At 34.6% G+C, this 23,070-nt stretch overlaps 1 protein-coding gene across 6 annotated transcripts; it reads right to left on the minus strand.

Moving 5' to 3' along the window:
* Positions 1–1,152: 1,152 nt before the first annotated feature.
* LOC125670283 (E3 ubiquitin-protein ligase rififylin-like) lies at positions 1,153–23,052 on the minus strand. Of its 6 annotated transcripts, none has more exons than XM_048905387.2 (9): positions 22,911–23,052; positions 16,824–16,918; positions 16,039–16,212; positions 13,179–13,478; positions 12,245–12,445; positions 6,303–6,440; positions 5,943–6,144; positions 4,284–4,310; positions 1,153–3,095 (listed from the first exon to the last, which is right to left on the minus strand). In XM_048905387.2, the coding sequence occupies exons 3-9, from the start codon at positions 16,195–16,197 to the stop codon at positions 2,908–2,910; spliced, it is 1,215 nt and encodes a 404-aa protein (XP_048761344.1). In that variant the 5' UTR covers positions 16,198–16,212; positions 16,824–16,918; positions 22,911–23,052; the 3' UTR covers positions 1,153–2,907. The 6 variants fall into 6 exon arrangements, with proteins under 6 accessions (XP_048761344.1, XP_048761353.1, XP_048761331.1 ...); XM_048905396.2 differs by having other exon boundaries at positions 16,837–16,918; positions 22,911–23,041; XM_048905374.2 differs by lacking the exon at positions 16,824–16,918 and having other exon boundaries at positions 22,911–23,046.
* Positions 23,053–23,070: the final 18 nt, after the last annotated feature.

The raw sequence follows: 23,070 nt of genomic DNA on the forward strand, positions 1-23,070 counted from the left end.
GACCGCTAGTGAACTTGTGACCCCGATATCTTCAATTGAAATTCAAAGAGATCTTCAAATCATAAATATACTGAACTCCAGTTAAATGCAATGTTGTGTGCATCAATTCCACAACATTAATGCACACATGCATCAATTATTGCTCTCATCAATGGAGTAATTACTTTGATGTGTACATCAATTCAAGATATCTTCAACTATTTAAGCTTATGTTAATTTGGTGCTCCATACACTTTTGATCCCAGTCTTGCCCGTTTTAAAAAAGCACAATAATAATTATCACTATAAAGGGACCTCGTCTTTGGTGTTATGACCCCTGGGTCTGAATTTCTAGAGGACAACTAAATCACTGGAGGGACATTAGAAATTCATACATGTACTAATGGCATAAAGATTGTATGTGACCAGGCAATGATGTACGGCCATGCAAGGACCCAAGTTTGAATTATTTGTCTCAAACTTAACTTTGCAATGACATCTAAAGGCATTGAACATGACCTTGAACCAAGGTCAGTGAAAAAAATTATAATTACAGGTGTTTACCCATTTAATGTAATGACCTCGACTTTTGACCACAAAAACCAACACTATACAGTTCACTCCGATTGAATATATCACGTTCATGTCCGTATCTGCCCCAAATTGTATCCAACTTCCAGGAATGGAATCTGGGTTAATTCCTTTTTCGTTTTCCAAGGAAATGTCAATGGAAGGGGGAATATAGTGTGGCTTTGCATTTGGCACCCAGCTTCAGCTACAGGAAGTTATTGTAAATATATGGCATGTGCGTGTATAAAAAAGGACATGCACATGCTATATATTTACATTAACTTCCAGTGCCCGTGGCTTCAGCAAATTATAATTCTATGATGTTTTCTCCAAGAGAATGTCCCAGGACCGTGATGAGAAGAGAGATAAAATCAACCTTGCAATTATCACCATTTCATAAGGACAGATGCTATGACTATAAATAATTCATAAAAGACTCCTGAAACATTTTTTGATTCTCAGACAATTTTGATATTTCAAAGAAAGATAGCTCAAGCTTAGGTTTTAGAAAATAAGCTTCTGAAATAAGGAAGTATGCTACACCAGAGAAATTTGATATGGATGAAAAGTGGAGGATATGTACAATAATAATTTGAAATTGAAAACTTTCAAATTTACTTTATTTATTCAAAATATGCAGTTTTAGTGGAAAGCAATCTGCAAAAAATTGAAAACCCCTGTTGGACTCCAACCCACAATCTACAGTTAAGTAGTCAACGTGCTTTACCTACTGAGTTACTCAGCTAGGCAATTAATTTTGGAATGAATAGGCAAATATTGCTGCTATTCATATTTTCATCTATGTTTTAAAGGAAGTTCGCCATTATGACGATGTAGAGTGCCTCCTTAATTTCTCTTGTGAACATAGGATGTTATCTTGTGTAATCGTACTGACTGCTAATGCACCTCCAAATGAGATACAAGTGCATCTGCCCTTAAAATATCCCTCTGTGGTGACCTTACGATATCTATCTCCCTGTGGTGATCTTATATCTCCCTGTTCTGACCTTAAGATATCTCCCTGTGGTGACCTCAAAATATCTCCCTGTGGTGACCTTAAGATATCTTCCTGCAGTGATCTTAAGATATCTCTCCCTGTGGTGATCTTAAGATATCTCCCAGTGGTGACCTTAAGTTATCTCCCTGTGGTGACCTTAAGATATCTCTCCCTGTGGTGATCTTAAGATATCTCCCTGTGGTGACCTTAAGATATCTTCCTGTGGTGATCTTAAGATATCTCTCCCTGTGGTGATCTTAAGATATCTCCCTGTGGTGACCTTAAGATATCTTCCTGTGGTGATCTTAAGATAGCTCTCCCTGTGGTGATCTTAAGATATCTCCCAGTGGTGACCTTAATTTATCTCCCTGTGGTGACCGTAAGATATCTCTCCCTGTGGTGACCTTAAGATATCTTTCTGTGGTGATCTTAAGATAACTCTTTGAGGTGATCTTGAGATTTTTCCCCGTGGAAATGGTCTTGTGTTTTTGGGATATTGATCTCGAGCATGAAGTGAAGAGGCACTAAAATGATGGACAAACTTAAATCAGAAAAGCTGAGTTGCCATAGAAAAAGGCAAGCAATCAATTTTTATAACCTGCATGGTAAAAGAGTTTGAAATGTAAAGCTTTATCGAAATAACTCAATGGCTGATGACGATTTTCGAAATGGTAAATACAAACAATAATCTTAGTTTGAACTTTAAACCAACCTACATTTTATTCATTACAATATCTATCTGCAGACAATTTGAGCAAATTATTTGTACAAAGTAACTTTTACTGAAACTTTATAGTATTAAAAAGTGATATTTTTGAAAACTTTGTAGAAATGTTCAGTCAGAAAGCACATCTCTGGAACTGGGTATAGTACATGTATTTACTTACATAACATCTTACACACAGTGTAGATCATAATCTGTAACTTGTGTGTATATTCACGATTCAAACATACACTCTAGCATGAAACAATACACATAATACTGGTATATCTAACAAATCACAATACACCGAAAGATTCGATTCAAACAAAAGTTTACAAGAAGGAAATCACGTCATAATCTCATATAAAACAGTGAGTGAGAAACAGTCATATATACATGTATATATATCACTCGTATGAAGGTCGCCGTACTATGTAAGGCCTGTTAAAGTGAATGAAAGAAGAAAATCTCAAATCCTCCAAAAATATATATGGCACCAGGGCTCTGGACTGAGCTGAAATTGGGACTAATCAAAACCTCTTGGTCAAGTAATCTTGTACATCATCAGATGAATTGATATCACATGATCTGGTCTGTTCACCGTTAATTGTCAAAAAAACCCAAAAAACACCACGTCCTTACACATTGCATATCATCATTAACTTCTAAATATATGGACAGCTCTAACAACATTCTGTCGACAGATCGGACATTCCGCCAGGCGACGACCGCATTGTGTACAGGTAACCATGTGACCACACTCCAGAAGCACACAGTTAATGGCTGCATCCATACAAATCTTACACAGCTCGTCCTCCGACGTTGTGGTGACACCAGCAGGTGCATCTATGTTATAAATATAAATACACACTGTGTTATAAATATCAATACACACGGTGTTATAAATATCAATACACACGGTGTTATAAATATAAATACACACTGTGTTATAAAATCAATACACACTGTGTTATAAATATCAATACACACTGTGTTATAAATATAAATACACACGGTGTTATAAATATAAATACACACTGTGTTATAAATATAAATACACACGGTGTTATAAATATAAATACACACTGTGTTATAAATATAAATACACACGGTGTTATAAATATCAATACACACGGTGTTATAAATATAAATACACACTGTGTTATAAATATAAATACACACTGTGTTATAAATGGATATGTACATTGTGGTAAAAGTAGATATAAATTGATATATAAAAAATATCAGTATATATTTTTTGTATTATTATACTTTCATGTAAAATACTCAAATATGATTGGTCAAGAAGCATTTGAAAAAAACATTGTTACCCTCTGAGAACAGAAAGCACGCGCTCCAGGGTGATAGTATCTAGCAATGGGTAACAGTACTTGACAACGGGTGATATTATAAAAAATTATCACATGCGTCACATTTATGCGTAAATGGTTTACTGTAGATTGTTAGACAAGGTCGTTTGAGTGTTTGTAATAAATGCGAATACCCGCATCGATATACGAAATATCGCATGACATTGATCAAATGCCAACAGACTGCTTTGCTGTTTATATAACATTCAGTATAATAAAACAAATATTGTATGTAGTTGAAGGTAGCATTGAAAATTTTTACCCCTCGAGAAACCATTGTCAACCTCGGCTATGCCTCAGTTAACAATGGTTTTCTCAAGGTGAAAATTTTCAATGTTATCCTTAACTACATGCAATATTTATATAATATAAAATAGTTTATATACACATACATCTATGTTATAAATATATACACGTACACACTTGTTTTGCTTTAAAATTATTTTCAAAAAACCCCAATAAATTCTAAATACATGTATACCATAAAAAGTATCTATATTCACAAGTTTATGCCAAATACAGAAATGGTCAGCATTATAATACATGACATCGATTCAAAATTTAAAATAGACTTTGTACAGCATGCCAAAAATGTCAAACGGACCATGTATGTCAAATGGACTTTTTTTGTCTGTATCGCTTAATGAATTAGATATGTACTTACTTTCTGATGCACTGATAATTTCTTCTGCTGCAATGGATAGAAAAAGATATCTTAATATGTGTAAAGACACAATTGTCAACATTCAAACCAACATATCCATGTTAAGACATTACAATAAGTCTTTTTAAAAACTTCGCACAAGAATGCATCTAATTTATCTCTTTGGTGATAAAAATGATTCTTGAAAGATTTGACCTTTTTCTTCATAATGACGCCTACCATGATTTACATGGAACCACCTTTGGATGCCTTCAAGACTCTTCACTTTCTGCATTTTTAGTATAAGATCCATTTAACTCCAACCTTGAGTCTGAACCTATGACCCCAGTAGTACAGATAAGTTTATTCCAATTTTGGGCCAAGAGGGCATAACAGCAAGACAACTTATAAAGAAGGAAATTTCCACAAAAAAAAAAAAGTTTACAACATTAACTACAGATTACATGAACTGCAAACTACATGTGGATGTAGCAGGTGGGGGAAACGAGTACATACATATATGAATTGCAAATCGGGTGTATACACAAGTAAATGGACAATATCAATATTATACCAACATATGAATAATCATCTTCGCAAGCCAAGTGTCCGATTCGCTTACTCTCATCTACCGGTAGATGAGAGTAAGCGAATCGGACACTTGGCTTGCGAAGATGATGAATAATAAACTATAATGGTTTTTGCAGTTTTAAAGCATCACTTCTTTTTCTGAAAGTTTTAACTAAATATTCACTCAATTTGTCACAATTACTGGTTTGTCTTTATGAATTGCACAAATCTGGTAGAGGCCCTAAAGGTCTATGATAACCCGGCAGACGTTTTGTCTGTTATTAATGTATAGCATCAATAGAGAAGACTTGTCTTTAAGGGAATTAATGAAAATTTTACTCTTGTGGTTTCATATTTTCATTGAACTCCTAATTTTGTGGTTGTGCCAGACCACGAAATCAAATGTCTAATTTCTGCAAATAATGCTTTAGCTTAGTAGAAGATAAAGTAGCTTGATTGAAATTGTATATCAACAAAATCAATAAATTTTTTACGACAACTTATAAAATGTAAAATGAGTGACTTAGCTGTCTGTAGAGACTGAGCTACCAGTCCCACTGTATAAGCTGAGCCCCCCCCCCCCCACCCACCCACCCACCCCAAGTCCCACTGTAGAAGCTGACCCCCCCCCCCCCCCCCCCCCCCCAGTCTCGCTGTCGAAGCTGAATCCCCACCAGTCTCACTGTATGGACTGAGCCCCTACCAGTCCCACTGTAGAAGCTGAGCCCCACCCCCCAAGTCTAGCTGTATGGACTGAGCCCCTACCAGTCCCACTGTAGAAGCTGAGCCACATCCCCCAAGTTTCGCTGTATGGACTAAGCCCCCACCAGTTCCACTGTAGAAGCTGAGCCCAACCCCCCAAGTTTCGCTGTATGGACTGGACCTCAACCAGTCCCACTGTAGAAGCTGAGCTCCTCCCCCAAGGTAGAAACTGAGCCCCTACCAGTCTAACTGTTGAGACTGAGTACCCCCCCCCCCCCCCCCCCCCCCCCCGCGAGTTCTGCTGTAGGGAATGAGCCTAAGATAAATCTGTGTCAGACTTACTTACTTTTTTGTTTGTTATTCTCAGACAGACTTACTTTTTTGCTTGTTATTCTCAGACAGACTTACTTTTTTGCTTGTTATTTTGGTGCTCTTTCCATAAACGAACGACCCTCTGTTGAAGTTCTGTTTTTTCCACACAGCCTTTATAATCTACAAAATTGTTGACCAATACTTCCTTCATCTGCCTAACGCTCAGGGTCTCGATGTCATCCACCGATTTAATGTCGTCCAGAGTGTATCGTTTTGTCCTCTCTTGTTGGACTTGATGCTGTGGGGGTGAAAAATTAAAAGTAGGTCGACATGTAACATATAACTTTACGTTCCCAAACTAACTGTATTCCAATGTACTAAAGTTACACAGAAAAACTTTTGTAATCCTGCTCGTTATGATAAACATTGACTGGATGCCGTGTAGACGTCTGATACCTCGTTCTCGAGCCGCCTCATCTCCTCCATCAGCCTTTGTGCTGTCCTCAGTTCCTCTTGCTGCCGCTGGCGTAACCGTTCTGCTCGTGCGACTTCGGATTCATTTTGCTGGAGGGAGTGCGATCGCTGTGGCTCCTCCTAAAATAAGGTAAATTTTTATAGATATAGCTAGGTGAGTTTAATTCTGAGTTACTGATAGGTGAGTTTAATTCCGAGATACTGACAGGTTAATTTAATTCTAAGATACTGTTACGTTTCAAAAACTTCGCTTATAAGATAAACTGCTTTATTACCTATATGATATTTGGCTTCTTTGTTATCAATTAACTTTTTAATAATCTTAATCATTAAAATCCATATTGTTAGGTGCAATTCATTCAGACTCACTGCATATAATGGAATATTATCACTGCATGAACTCTGAACCCGATGTTTAAAACTACTTCAGCATTTGTAAACAAATTATGAACAATAAAAATGAACTATAATTGATGTTATAGAACTTGATTTTGTTTGCATATTATTATGAAAAATGTTATGTTTCTCATGTTTTATATTGGTAAAACTTTTTCAAGTAACATTTAGGAGTTAAATGTGCTAATCTAAACAAACTTATATGATGTTATCAGTACGAGATGTGTCTAATTCATCAAAACAACCTCTGTAAGTAAAAGACAGCTGTTTTGAGACTAGAAGGCAGTTGATAGCAGGGAGGGACTCAGCATACTTTGGATATAGGACAGTGGTATGTACTAAACACTACCAAGTCCAAGTTATGTGTATCTATTAAAAAACCAAGAGATGTTTGTAAAACATAATGCCCCACATGGTGCAAAATTGAAAATGGTTACACACATGCATAATTTGATTGATAGTAGTATCACCAATTTTGGAATATTGAGCAGACAATATCTTCCAATGTCAGGAGTGGATTGACCAAGTGACCTAAAAATCAATAGGGGTCATCTACTCCTTATGCTGTACCAGTGTACCAGGTTTGGTGTCAATCAAGCAAATACATCTTAAAATATAGGAGACAATATATTATGATGTCCAGTTTAACCATTGATCTTCGACCATGTCACCTCAAAATCAATAGGGGTCAATCTCCTCTTGAAGATGTATCAGTGTACCAAATCTGATGTCTGTCAAGCAAAGGGTTCTCAAGATATTGAGTGGACAGTATATTCCTATGTCCAGTTTGACCCTTGACCTTTGACCATGTGATCTCAAGATCAATAGGGGTCATCTTCTCCTGAAGATGTACTAGTGTACCAAGTTTGATGTCTGTCAAGCAAAGGGTTCTCAAGATATTGAGTGGACAGTATATTCCTACGTCCAGTTTGACCCTTGACCTTTGACCATGTGATCTCAATATCAATAGGGGTCATCTTCTCCTGAATATGTACTAGTGTACCAAGTTTGATGTCTGTCAAGCAAAGGGTTCTCAAGATATTAAGTGGAAAGTATATTCCTATGTCCAGTTTGACCCTTGATCTTTGACCATGTGACCTCAAAATCAATAGGAGTCATCTTCTGAAGATGTACCAGTGTACTAAGTTTGATGTCTGTCAAGAAAAGGGTTCTCAAGATATTGAGTGGACAGTATATTCCTATGTCCAGTTTCACCTTTGACCATGTGACCTCAAAATCAATAGGGGTCATCTACTCCTTGGGATATACCAGTGTACCAAGTTTGATGTCTTTCAAGCAAAGGGTTCTCACGATATTGAGCGGACAAGGTCTTCCTATGTCCAGAGTAGATTGACCCTTAACATTTTGACCTGAAAACAAAAGGGGTCCTCTTCTACTTATAACCAACCCACATATGAAATATCATTATATCAAGTGATTGGATTGAGCGGACAACAAATATGTCTCTCTTCTTCGAAGGGGGCATAATAATGTGACATGAAGTTTTTTATAGTCATTTACAAACCATTTAGTAGGAACGTCCTGGATTGGTTCATCACTATATTCCTAACCAATTAACGTTGTACCAACCAAATGACGAGTTAGTACCATATTTTATGTATATATGTAATTTGACCAATAAATATCCTAATCTTTATACAAAATATCATTCTTATAACCATCAAGTGAAAGTTCGATTTAAAAGTGGACTAACAATTGGTCGTACTTCATGATATAAACTGCGGCCAATGAATGTAACCATTTCAACCATGACAAATTACCTGAAAATAAACAGCGGCCCAGGATTATGTAATTACCCATACCCTCAGTTTTGTTACAATACTAATAGGTTACGGTAGTTTAATTCTGAGATATTGACAAGTGAGTTTAATTCTGAGATATTGACAAGCGAGTTTAATTCTGAGATATTGACAAGCGAGTTTAATTCTGAGATATTGAAAAGCGAGTTTAATTCTGAGATAGTGAAATGTGAGTTTAATTCTAAGATATTGACAGATGAGTTTAATTCTGAGATACTCACAGACAACTTTAACTGAGATACTCGTAGACGAGTTTAATTCTGAGATACACACAGACGAGTTTAATTCTGAGATACTCACAGATGAGTTTAATTCTGAGATACTAACAGACGAGTTGGATTCTGAGATACTGACAGACGAGTTTAATTCTGAGATACTGACAGACGAGTTTAATTCTGAGATACTGACAGATGAGTTTAATTCTGAGATACTGACAGACGAGTTGGATTCTGAGACACTCACAGACAAGTTTAATTTTGAGATACTAACATCTGCACAAAAACAAAGAATTGCTCTTGCAATATTTTTGCCTTTGATAACTTTACAAATTATAATGGTAGGCATATTCTCGTGAATGCATTGCAGTTGTAAACAATGCGTTTATGAATAGAAGTAGAATATAAATATAAGAAATAAATTTCATTTTTTGAAAATACATGTGGGTATGCAATGCAACGCTTTACAGTACTGACATAGTTTTCATGAAACGTTACCAGACGTCATGAAGTATTTGGCGTGAAGCGTTGCAGTTCAAACCCCGATGTATTTCAAACAAGAGTACCGCAAACGGTACAATATACACCCGTCGGACAGTGAAAATCAAGCTGGAAGCATATTGTGTACTCTGAATTGATACAACACACATTCTGAATAGAAAAGCCTTAAAGTGGGTCATAGTGCACCGATCCATCTGAGAACAATATTAAATAATATTAAATTAATAAATCTAATTTATATTATATAATAATAATTTATATCATATAATAATAATTTATATTATATAATGATAATTTATAATATAAATAAATAATATACATGTAATTAATTAATAATTAATATTTCTCTGAGAGCGAGGTTGTGACAAAATGTCAGTGCAATATCTTATTAATCTATGATGATAAAAAGTCCAGGAAAACATTCGATCTACTTTTAGCCCTAAAGTAGGTCATGATGCACCAATTAAGTTGAAATGTTTGAAATGTGAACTGATAATGTATTTCTCTGAGAGGGAGGTTGTGACTAAATTTCAGAGCAATATCTGTGACCATACCCAAAAAAATCTGGAAAACTGTTTGACCTACTGCTACCCCTAAAGTACTGTAGGTCAGAGTGCAACAATCCAGCTGAAATGCTAACTGTATTTGTCTACCTCCAAGATGAAGCCTTTGACTAAATATCAGGGCAATATCTGTATCCATAATGTAAAAAAGCCCGGAACACTGTTTGACCTATTTTTTTCCAAAAAGTATGTCAAGGATGGACCAATCCTGTTGAAATGCAAACTGAACTTGTATTCCTCCAAGAGGAAACCTGTGACTGAATTTTAGCACATCTGTATTCGTAATGAAAAAAAACCTTGGAAAACTGCTTGACCTATTTTTAGCCCAAAACTATGTCAAGGATCGACCAATCCAGCAGAAATTCAAACTGAATTTGTAATCCTCCAAGAGGAAGCCTGTGACTAAATTTCAGGACAATATCTGTATCCATAATGAAAAAAAGCTTAGAAAACTGTTTGACCTACTTTTAGTCCTAATGTAGGTCACAGACGGATGGATCAATCCAGCTAAAATGCAAACTGAACTTGTATTCCTCTGAGAGGAAGCTTATGTGTAAATTTCAGGGCAATACCTGTATCTGTAATGAAAAAAGTCTGGAAAACTGTTTGACCTACTTATAGCCCTAAAGTAGGTCAACGATGGGCCAATCCAGCTGAAATGCAAACTCACTCTTACAATTCTTGAGGGAGAAATGGTGACCAAATTTCAAAATTGTACATGCATCCTTTACGGAAAAAAGTTCGGAAGACATGAACCCAGACGGATGGACAGCCAGCCAGCCATACGGTCAGCGCCATAACATAATATGTCCCGTCTAATGACTGGCGTATAAAATTGAAATTCATTTCTTAGATAATTTTATCTTCAGGTCTAGGTCATATGATATACCAAGATGGAGTGTGACTTGCCCTCTTATGATAATGCATCAATATGAAAAAAATTGTAAGATAAAATACAAACACATAGTAAGCCCTTCTCAGAAGATCACAAACTGTAGGCCCTTCTCAAAAAATCATAAACTGTAAGCCCTTCTCAAAGATCACAAACTGTAAGCCCTTCTCAAAGATAAAAAATTGTAAGCCTTATACCACCTTTACACTCACGGATTTTTCTTACGAGTCCTTACGGATCTCCGACTCGTAGTCAATCACAACCATTCGTAAATTACTCGTCAGTATCCGTTAATAACTCTTTACATCTCGCACACACTCGTAAGGATCCGTGAAAGTAGTGGCAAATCTTTTTAACTGTCAAAATTTTTTTCACAATTGTCCAAGGATTTCATTTTTCATAAATAACCCGTAAATAACTTGTTCCAATCTGTAAGTATCATAAACTGGTCGCAAGAACACGTAAACTGCTCGTAAGAATCCGTAAAACACTTGTAAAAAGTTTTGGTTTTTTTTTTATGAATCTTTGTGGTTAGCTTACGATATCTTAGGGATAGTTTACTATTTGTTTACCGATTATTACGAATGCCTAAGTGATATTTACGATTTCATTCATGTCCGGTTACAATTGCTTTACGGATAGTTCAGAGTCATTAGAAGCGCTTTACATATAGATGCGATTACTTTACGAGTACATACTTAAATTTTATGATTCAGGAAAGGCATAAAAGACGCAAAATCTGACAGTTTCTTTCAGTTGTTATCAAGACATCAAAGAAGTTACACATTAATGTAAGTTGTTAAATGATGATACAAAGCCAATTGCGAACACATTTGAGTCAAAAACGCAAACAATCGTAACTAACTCCTAACTGTTCGTAACAGCACATTATCAACACGTTAACAGGTTGTGATTTACACGTAAAAGCTAAGCTAAATCGTAAATTTTCGTAATATATTCATAACAATCCCTAAAAAGCTTGTAAAATGTCGTAAATTGCTCATATTTATCTGTGTTCACTCGGAACAAATCGTAAATGTTTGCTGTAAATGCATCGAAAGAACTCGTAATAAACCGTAAATGGCCAGTAAATACTCTTAAAATGCTCTTAAATAGCTCTTTAAAGTGTCTAAATCATAACAATCCGTGTACTTTTACGGATTTGTGGAATACATAAGGATTCGTAAGAAAAATCCGTGAGTGTGAAGGTACCATTACTGAAAAGACAAAAAATTGTAAGCCCTATTTAAAAATAAGAGAGTTTAAAATAAACGGATGAAAATTGACAATCTTCTCTTAGTAATGCATTCACATACCAAATACCTAAATTCAATCATTAATTTGACCTCAAAGGAAAAGGTAATAGGTACTGGTAGGTCATAATGATATGTGTCGTTTGATTTGATGATAATTACTAATTAATAAGTTTATTTACGAAGCACGATGTACGATTGAAATGAATCGCAAAAGGTCACCGAGCGAGAGGGATTCTACTTGATTACCAGACTTCTGGTCTGTTGTGATTTTAAATAATTACCACATGTGGTGCTTGTGGTTCCTGAAGAGACTGAGATCGCTGTTGATTGTTGACACTGGTTGATGGTGGGACGGAATTTGCCGAAGTCTGGGATGCCGATGGGACATTCTGCTGTGAACCGGACCTTGAGGATCTCTCATCATTGTTTGATGACATTGATCCATGTTCCTGCAAGTTGCCACGGTTTCCTTGTATCTTAACCTGGAACAAGCAACAAACATGATAAAAATTTTGTGAACTCTCTACAGAGGTAAACATTCATTAACTGGTCTCACCGTAGTGAGCTCTCTACAGAGGTAAACATTCATTAACTGGTCTCACCGTAGTGAACTCTCTACAGAGGTAAACATTCATTTACTGGTCTCACCGTAGTGAACTCTCTACAGAGGTAAACATTCATTAACTGGTCTTACCATAGTGAGCTCTCTACAGAGGTAAACATTCATTAACTGGTCTTACCGTAGTGAGCTCTCTACAGAGGTAAACATTCATTAACTGGTCTTACCATAGTGAGCTCTCTACAAAGGTAAACATTCATTAACTGGTCTTACCATAGTGAGCTCTCTACAGAGGTAAACAATGATTAAGTGGTCTTACCATGGTGAACTTTCCACAGAGGTAAACTATTCATTAACTGGTCTTACAGAAGTTTGGGCTGATTAACTGGTCTTACAGAAGTTTGGGCTGATTAACTGGTCTTACCGAGGTTTGGGCTGATTAACTGGTCTTACCGAGGTTTGGGCTGATTAACTGGTCTTACCGAGGTTTGGGCTGATTAACTGGTCTTACCGAGGTTTGGGCTGGTTAACTGGTCTTACCGAGGTTTGGGCTGATTAACTGGTCTTACCGAGGTTTGGGCTGATTAACTGGTCTTACCGAGGTTTGGGCTGATTAACTGGTCTTACCAAGGTTTGGGCTGATTAACTGGTCTTACCGAGGTTTGGGCTGAACTGGAAGACCTTTCCCCTGAGTGACTCTGATTAACCACACCAAATGTAATGACCAAAAGGTCAATCAGGTCATGTTTCTCTGTACATGCTTCAGTGGAAATGTTTCGCTTGTCCAGCAGTGACCGCAGGTCTTTTACTTTCCATTTCTGGAGGTCTTGTCGAGTGAAGTTCCCTGAGGTCAAGATGTTGCACTTTTTGCACTGTCTGTGAGATCTTTTGACACTATCTTGTAGATGCATCACACAGTTTGCACAAAAGTGGCGTCCACAATCTTTGCATAATTTCTACAAGAACAGAATTGCATTAGTTACAATAGTGTTAAATGTCATCAGTATAACAGTAGTACAATATTGGTATTTGTCGTCAATATTTAGTATAGTCATTGCATATCAATTAAAGCTGATTCTAGCATATACCTTATATACTCGACTATAAGTCAGATTTTTTGGAGTTAAATTTTGATCCAAAACTCTATGTCCGACTTATATGAGTGTCCTAAGAAGATTAGTATTTTTCTGGACAGCGTAATGTATAGCGAAGTATTTTTAAACAACAAAAACATGAACAAAATAAACAAAATAGTAACTGTTTAATTTGTTGAGAATAAAAAGTGAAATATTGATGTCATATCCCAAAATATCATTGGAACACAGATAAATACATAAGAGTATTGATACGAAATTGATTTCTTGGGAAAAATATCAAATGTCGGTGCGTTTCTCAGCATACTATTTGAAACACAGGTGAAAACATTAAAGCATCGATTTGAAATTGTCATCCGATTCTTGAAAAAAGGTTAGACTGACTTATAATTGGTCAATGGCAATTCTCTCCAAAATAACCTAAAACTATACAACCGACTTATAGACGAACCACCTTATAGGCGAGTATATACGGTAGATAAAAAGCTCTATCTACAAATTTGTATCAAAATTCAATATAGTAACAGGATGAAATTGAAATCTCCCAACATCTTTGTAAGAAAAATATAATGAAATCGATATATTTTATGTATACATGTATATCTAGAATGGTTTACAATAAAAACTCATGATGGAAATTTTTTATTTCTTTCCTCTTCTGAAATCTTAGTATATATCCACTGCCCTTAAATCAATTTTATTTTACACACAAGAAAAATGAAGTCAGCAAAGACCATGTGAAAACGTAGCCTTTAACAACCCCCCCCCTACATGTATATAATATAATATAACAAAGCCTTAATTTATCCAGGATTACATATTTAGCTAATTTTCAATATGGTCTTGTATCATGTAATTTATTATTGCACAAATTATTCATTATATTTTATACCATTAATATTAACTCATCATCATCATATTGTCAAATTATCAACCAACACAAATGTTCACTTTGTATTCACTTATTGGTATTTACCTGAATATGAAAAAATGAATACAAACCATGAAGAATTTGTTGCATTATTATTTGTTGCAGACATATGATGTGCCATGTTCGCGATCTTTATTATATTGATTCACTTTTACTGATGATGATAATTAAGCGACTATATACTGATTGATCATGTCGAGCGACTGTTGATTTGTTCAAAGGTGACTCTGAATATTACAACTAAAAGAATTTCTCAGCTTTAATTGCGAGATATAATTCTAAATCACATATTTCTTGAGTTCTGTTTGTAATAACAATGGCTATGTAGAAACAATTAGTATGAATAACTTTATTTAATAACAATAACTTGTTTTTCAATTTACAATACACAAAAATTTATAGTTGGCACACAGGCATAATCCACAGGACTCAAGTTAATAATAAACATCAATTTTGATGACTGCGAAGATTTCCCCTTGATGATATTTATTTCTATTTATGTCTATGGTCAGACATAAATAACAATTGACTCCAAAGTCATGTAATTAAAATTATTCAAATAAAACAAACACACCCCGATTTACTAACAACGCATTTGTGACTGCATGCATGCAGTAATTATCAAAGAAATCTCACTCAGATTAATCACAGGCTCCTACAGATTGCATAAAAATTCAATAATTATTCATTCCACATCCTGTTTTTTATTCCCAACATTTTGGATGTATTGGCCACAAGAAATGTTTTTATAAAGAAAACCAGTTTGCTTCTAACTGAATAATTTAATAAATCAACAACAAAAATTTCAATGTAAACAACAACCTCTTCTCACACTTCCCAGTTATTTCCTTGTAGGAAGAAAACGGAGGACAGGAAGTCGACAAAGTGTTTATGTCATTTTTTTAAAACAGTCGTATGTTACCAGCTAGATTACTACTTGTGAATACAGAATGCTGGTTTTTAAATGGAGTGACATTAACATTTTTTCCAATCAAGATTGATATACAGATTAATATATAAAGTTGTCAATTTCTAGCAGCTGATATTTATTTAGTTATATATATACCTCTGGAATCTTACACGTCTCGATCGTTATAAAGAACATATGCAAGGCCATATTTACCTATAGTTTAGAATAAGTGATCGAGAGTTAGAGAATTCCCTCATTTGAAATTGCAGGGATCAATACAAATGATTTCTGATATATTGTGCTAAATACCTCACACTGCATGTATATTAATTAATTATGAATCAATGTCAAAGTATTATTGGATTTCCCATAATTTTAAGAGAGTTAATTAATTGTCTGTGTTTACACACTAGGGTACATCTCAAAACACCCCCTACAGTCTGAAACATTTTTCACTGTTCAAAGTAGAAACTGAGAAATGCATGTCCAACAGTTTTATCTAACTCTAAATGTCACTTCCTGTTTTGAAATTTTGTTAAAAAACAAAAATCCCTAGTAAACATTTTGTATAGAACACAGACCTTTCTGTTGAAGATGTTGAAGCTGGCATTACACGACTCACACACCATTTCTGGAGATGTTGGCCTGCCCCGATTAGTTAGGTTGGAGTTCCTCTGTGATGTTGTGTAAACGTGAGTGGTGTGAATGTCATTACGTATCAGACTGGCTCCCTGTCCCATTCAGACAGTTGTTACCTGAGTAATATAGAAAATGTTACCTGTGTAATTTGTAAATAAGTCGAGTGATTACACAGATAAAGGCTAGCTGGTATAAAGATACATTTGAGGTCAGTCAATTAAAAACAACACTAGATTATATCAGAGCACAGAAACTGGTAATTTTGTCTGTCATACTGTAGGGGTCTATAACATACCACCCGGGTCCACCCCTATTTTTATTAGGGGGTACTGTGGTAAATAGACCCATACTATTAATTATTACAGACAATTTACCAGCTCCTGTAATCAGAGGTGGTTTTCACAATTTGATCAATCAGAGATACATAAAATATTATATCATAAAATTTACTGGGAAGTCTTTTTTCCATATGAATAAAAGTTTTTCAAATCTATCAAGAGATTTCAAAAGAGATATTATGAAGATCCAGCTTACAATCAATAACAAAATAGAACATTCTCAATAGATTACTGTATACATGTACATTTCAGCAATGCACATTGTATTAAAACCTGTATGCATAAATAATTTCAATAATATATAACATATCAACTTATAAATACATATACCCCTAACCCACACTATCGTTGTGAAGAAAATGCAATCAACAATAAATTAAATAAATTACCTATCGCATTCACCTTGAAATAAAACCAGTGTTAAAAACTCCACAGGGAACACTAATTAATGGTGTCATCTTAATGATTTTCATGACTCCTTTACCTGTGTAAAAAGTTGTATAAATTCTGTCAGGTCTCTTGTTACAAAATGAAACACTGCATTAAAAACACTTGTACACAATATCGAATGATGCATGCATTGCATTTCCTGGAAATCCTTCTTAAAAATTTAAATTTATACTGTTGTTGATATCTAGATAGGTATATATGCAACAATGAACAGCTGTTTGTGACATCTTATAAATGTTACCATGACAACTATCCTTATAAAGTGTTCAATGCATCTGTCTTACAGACTCCTTTATCAAATTAAGTCACGTTAAATTGCTAGTGCATTAACACCCTCCCTCCTCTTCCTGACTGACTTACACAATACGGTGGATTTGTAACTGGATGTAGGCAGTGCATGTTAGCAGAACATTTGCTGATGTCTAACAGTCTAATTACATATAGTTTTCTGTCACATTCAGCTGATATTGGCTGCTTCATCAAATTTTATGATGGCTATACTGTATAAGTAGAATTTTTAGCGAGACACAAATTTTAGCAATTTTTCCATAAAACTGAGTATACATTTTTAGTGAATCTTATAATTGCAGGAAAGATGACTATAACCTTCGATATGAATGAATTGTAAGCGATATTCAATTTCGACGATTTCATCACTCTCACTTATAATGCCAAAATTAAATCCTCGCTAAAATATCTGCTTATATGGTGTGTGTGTATATATATATATATATATATATATATATATATATATATATATATATATATAAATATATTAATCTGTGTGTGTGTGTTTCAATTTTGTAGCACTCGAAATGTTGTCTATTCAATTTTCAAATTACAGTAAAACACATTTATAGTGAACCTCCAGGGCCAGCGAAAAACATCATTATAAAAAAAACTTCATTATTATACACATTCTACCATGGTTATTGCAAAGATCAAAGGAATGCCACAGACATTATTCTATGATATACCTTCATACGTAATAAATGATTATGAGAAAATTGATTCACATCTCAATTGTACTTTGTGTATTGCTAATACAATAAAGTCGATAACTGATAATTCAATTTCAAAATCATAAAAATTAATCAATACTGAAGTATATAGGTTGCAAAACAAATTTATAAAGGATTGAAATTTGTCATTTAATATAAATCAATCGTCTGCATTCTGAGATTGACACATGAAAACATGTTGATGCACAGTAAGTCAACCCGCCTCTTCCACGGAGGGCTGTGTATCAAAGCAGCTGGTTAGTTAATCCATCAACATCAGACTAATATTCAAAATAGATCTAGTATACCCAGGTACCATCTCATCTTTTTCGTCAGCAAAAAACACGCAGGCCTTGACTGTTTCGGAAACTGACATGACATCTTTTGAGAATATGATAAGCTAGTTGATCAGAGAAAACATTTGATTCATATAGCGGTTTGTTTGAACTACTCAAACTGTTATTCACAATGTCAGAGTAATTTAATGTCTGTGACATATCATACCTTAGTGACGTCAAAGTATGGTTGAAAACTCCAGTACATACATTTCATAACAACGTCTCAGTGACCTAATTTGTAGCGATTGGCTGTATATTTCTGAGTTGCATGCAATAGAATAGAAATAAAATTCTTTTTTTCGTGGATGATGCAGGATTACCTCCACAATTAATCTCAATATGTTGTTTGAAATATAAAACAACATTTCTCAACTTCGGAGGTTATCCTGCATCATACACAAAAATAATATGATCTTTATTTCCAGGGCCAGCAAAAAACAGTTCATTAAGTTATATTCAACAGAATTATTTTTTGATTATTTTCCTCTCATAGGGGAATAAATAAATGTCACTTCACAATAAGCATGAATTCATTATAAACATGTTTGATTGATTGTATCTTGTTTAACATCTCTCTCGAGAATTTTTCACTCAATATATGGAGACGTCACCAAGATCGGTGAAGGGCTTAATTCAAATTCAGGCCTTTGCTAGGTGCTTATGGCCATTGAGCAGTGAGGTTTCTTTAGCGTGCCACACCTACTGTGACACGGGACATCCGTTTTAAGATAATCTCAGAGGACCCATAACATTCACACCTGATGCCGAGCGTTTGGCGATGGAACTGTCACTACCTGTTTTAACGACTTAGGTCTGTCACAGCCGGGATTCGAACACAAGCCTTCCTCATGCAGTGCGAACGCTCTAACCCCTAGACCACCACCGCGGCGGTCCTTAGACCGCCATGGCGGTCATAACCATGTTTGTTATAAACGCGTTTTACAGTATATTTAACAATAACGTCATTGTATAGAATTACTATAACTACTAAGGCTGAATGTAAAATATTCCTCCTGTCATTCTAAATTGCACCATGTACTTATTAATAAGTACTATAATTATTATGGCTGGTCTGAAGGCACTGACATCAAAGTCAAAAAAAATATTCACAATCTGCAATTCTGTTTGGAGCAGTCAACAGAGTACATTGTATACATGTATTGGTATATCTATAGTAACACAGATTATTCATTTCATAGTTAAATCATAGCTGTCTCATAATGTGCCTCTTTTTCATGTAAATAAGATCCAGCAGCTTGAAACTAACACTATTCAGGGAAAATATGTGTTAAAATTCACCACTCAATTCTGTAGAGTATTCACACATGTATGTGTCATTGCACGAGAAAACAAGCCCCCTGTCCACAGGCACTTGATGTTTTAAATATCTATAATAAAAAAATTGTCTTCCTATAAACATTTTTTATAATAGATATCTAAAATGTCAAGTGCCTGCATGCTGCGCCCGGGCCTGTCTCCTCATTCAATGTCCTAGTCTCTTGAGTTATTTAATGACAAAGTTCTCGATTTTCCACACACAAAAATATAACATTATACTATACATGAACCAATAAAATAAGCACCATTCTAGCACTATACACCCCTTGAATCAAAAGCCATCTCTTATCATTTCTGTCAATGATTTTTGTTTAGATGCTAAATGATGTCTATATAACTATAGGAGTCAAGAAGAAGATTTTAAAAGAAATAATGCATTTTCACAATGTGAACCCTAAAGCCTGCCCTGCTACCAGAAACTGGGACCCAGAGGCCATGAATTTTACAATTTTAGCTAAGACATTCTTAGCTCATCAATGTTCCTGAGTAAAGAAGATTTTAAAAGATTGCATGCATCTTTCTAGTTTTAGCTGCCTTAGGCTGAGGGACAGGGGGCAGCATGCAATACCACTCCCTGTGATTATTACATAATATATCAACATTGTCAATGTTTTTGTTACCTTTGACATCTTTACCAATTGAAATGATAGCCATTTCCCCATGAATGTAAACACTGTGTGTATGAATCGTGATAAATATATATAGTACAACCATTTTAATGGCTGGAAATAAATTTCCTTTTTGAATTTTGAAAATACATGGTGGCATAAACTTGATGAACAGCAACACTTAATACGCAAGATCGTAAATACCGAGTTAGCGGAACTCTCTTGTAAAGAAGTCCGGAAAAGCGTGTCGATCTTGGGCAGATTTTGTTTATTCAAAACATGGGATCGGAAGACGATTTAACATCCATGTGTTTTCTGCAATTAAAAGCATTTTTAAATGAAAGGTGTGTAAAAACGTCTGGATACAGGAAAAATGAACTTCTGAATTTAGCTCGCGAAGCTATATATTTTGACGCAAGCTCTTCTCAGCTTTGGGAATTTTCTGGCTGACAGCAGTGGGGAAAAAATCCACCACATTTCCATTATTTAATCTATCATTTGTGGATATCTCTGCGTATTTTGTTTCTTTCTTGAATCATTACTACAGTTTAATGCAATCCAATGATAGTGCACCATTGTTAAAATCGGGTGAATCGATCACGACAAAAGTTGCAGATCGATACCATTATTTACTAACATGCCCAAATTCTTGCATACTCTGAGTCTCGCGAGACTTTGAAAGGGGAAAGTAAAAATTAAAACCAAGACGGAAAAAGTAGTCGCGATCTTGCGTATTCATGCCATCATACAATTCATGAAGTTAATATAACTAAATGGCATTATGCACTTCTGAATCAATTCAAAATGAAATTTATAATGCACTCAGTTTCTCCTTGATAAAATTACTTACTTCTGACACTGTGATATTGAAAAGACATAGATAGCACATGAGATCAAAACCAGAGACAATTTTTTTTAATCCCGTAAATAGTACTGTAATCATAAAAATCTTCTTCCTGATGAGTGCTTAACAGAAATTTTTTTAATATTGCGATAAAATCACTCTTTTCCACTATATATCAAGCACTAATGACAGAAAATCCAAGCACTTTGAATAAGAATATTAAAGCAATTTTTTGGGACTTCTGTTAATTTATTTCAAATTCAAACACTTTTCTAGGACATTCTATATTTCAAATTTAAGAACTTTTCATTCACACATGCCTTAAATCTATATATATATAGGTTTATCACTCCCTTTTACATGATTGAAAGTAAAGTTTGTTAATATTTGGTAAACATCAGCACAGGAAATTTCTGTATCGTTTTAAACTTTTTAATGCTACAGTACAACTGAATTTATATGATTAGTACACAACAGAAACAAGATGTTTTGTGTGGAGATATATGGTTGTATTTAAAATATTTACATTTGCTTTTAAAGCAGATCGAGTTCTTGAAAAGTGTCGGTATAATGTTGGATTTTCTGATAATAGTAGTAAAAGTTGCTTAATTGTCGGTCCTGGTGGCCGTTATGTTCATGCAGCTATTTGAAGATGGGTCTAATTTATGAAAAATAAGTTAAAAATTGAATATTACAAAACATGCAATATTTCAACAGGACATGTATTGTACTGTGCCTATAGATACAGAATTTCTGACACTATTTGTAAGCAGTATCGCTGGGAGGAATGGAACAAACAGCTAAATTTTTATTTGGCAACATAAATAAAAACAATAAATCAATCATCAGAACCAACTGCAGTTGTACTGATTATAAACAACAATTGTCACTTCAACAACTTATTCAATCTCAAACATTGAAACGAAAGTAATTGGTAATGTACTGCAACAATTAATGTATATTTTCATATTGGTGAAATGAGCCATCGTCTTTGACAAAGTCATGGTTAAAAAGACAGTAAATTCAATATTGATGATTAATTATTCAAATTGTTGCGTTCCTGGCACTCTGCAATATCAGAGTCAATGCACAAAATATTCTTTTGACAATTTGTTTATAAACATACATATATTCAGTGATATTGAAGAAATGGTTTTCAATTTTGAAAATACATGAGGGTATGAACTGCGATGCTTCACTGCCAGCATACTTCATGAAGCGAGTTAGCGTTATTTCTTAATTCACATTCCACTTTCATTTTCGTCGGAATTCCCAGTCATAAAAATAGAATTATCTATGGTTACCAACATTCATTGTTCACAAATGTATCACATTCATGAGGAAATGACTATCACAATTTGTAATGATATCACATGCAAAATCACTGTAAATATATATATACATGTATGTATATGGTTCTCTCAATACCATTAGTGATAACAAAGAAACAGAAAGCAAAAATATATTGATATATATATAGCACTAGAATGACCAACGACATATATATATATATATATTGATCCAGAACTAATGATTAAGAATTCACGATGTCGACAATGATCAATGTAGAGTACTTCAATATATCTGTTATGAAAACAAGGCATCAATTAAGATATATATATATTTCAATATATTTGTTATTTCAAAATGACTGACCTTTTCTGACAAAGAAAAAAAAGTACCCCGGGTACAAAGCTGTCACCTAAATATTGAGTCCTGATTTTCAGACTACATAGCTACACAACGACAGTGTGTTTCACTCTGACCCGTCTAATGAAGTAATGATATATCGGATTGCACTACCTTAGAGAAGAAAGACCTATAGAAAGTACTATAGGCCTAGAGCTTATAACTGTCACATGATCTAGTCTTCCAAACCAATTGTTCACATACTTACATTCAAACGTTTTAAACAGATATTACACTTGTCAACTTCACTCCACGTCAATCAACATTTCAAGTTCTCAAATTGGTGTTAAATGTCCGTTCTTCCTTAATCAGTCAATGCACCATCTCTAATGCCTCAAAATTACGTCACAAAAATCTGAATCGGTAAG

This window comes from Ostrea edulis, chromosome 1 (assembly GCF_947568905.1).
Source record: "Ostrea edulis chromosome 1, xbOstEdul1.1, whole genome shotgun sequence".
Classification (NCBI taxonomy): domain Eukaryota; kingdom Metazoa; phylum Mollusca; class Bivalvia; order Ostreida; family Ostreidae; genus Ostrea; species Ostrea edulis.

Bases quoted from the DNA above. Each gene is read 5' to 3' on its own strand.
- LOC125670283 (XM_048905387.2), bottom strand. From the start codon at position 16,197: ATGGGACAGGGAGCCAGTCTGATACGTAATGACATTCACACCACTCAC. The intron at 6,145-6,302 runs GTATCAGACGTC...TCACCCCCACAG, and splicing joins TGAGGCGGCTCGAGAACGAG to CATCAAGTCCAACAAGAGAG. The intron at 3,096-4,283 runs GTAAGTACATAT...TTTATAACATAG, and splicing joins AATTATCAGTGCATCAGAAA to ATGCACCTGCTGGTGTCACC.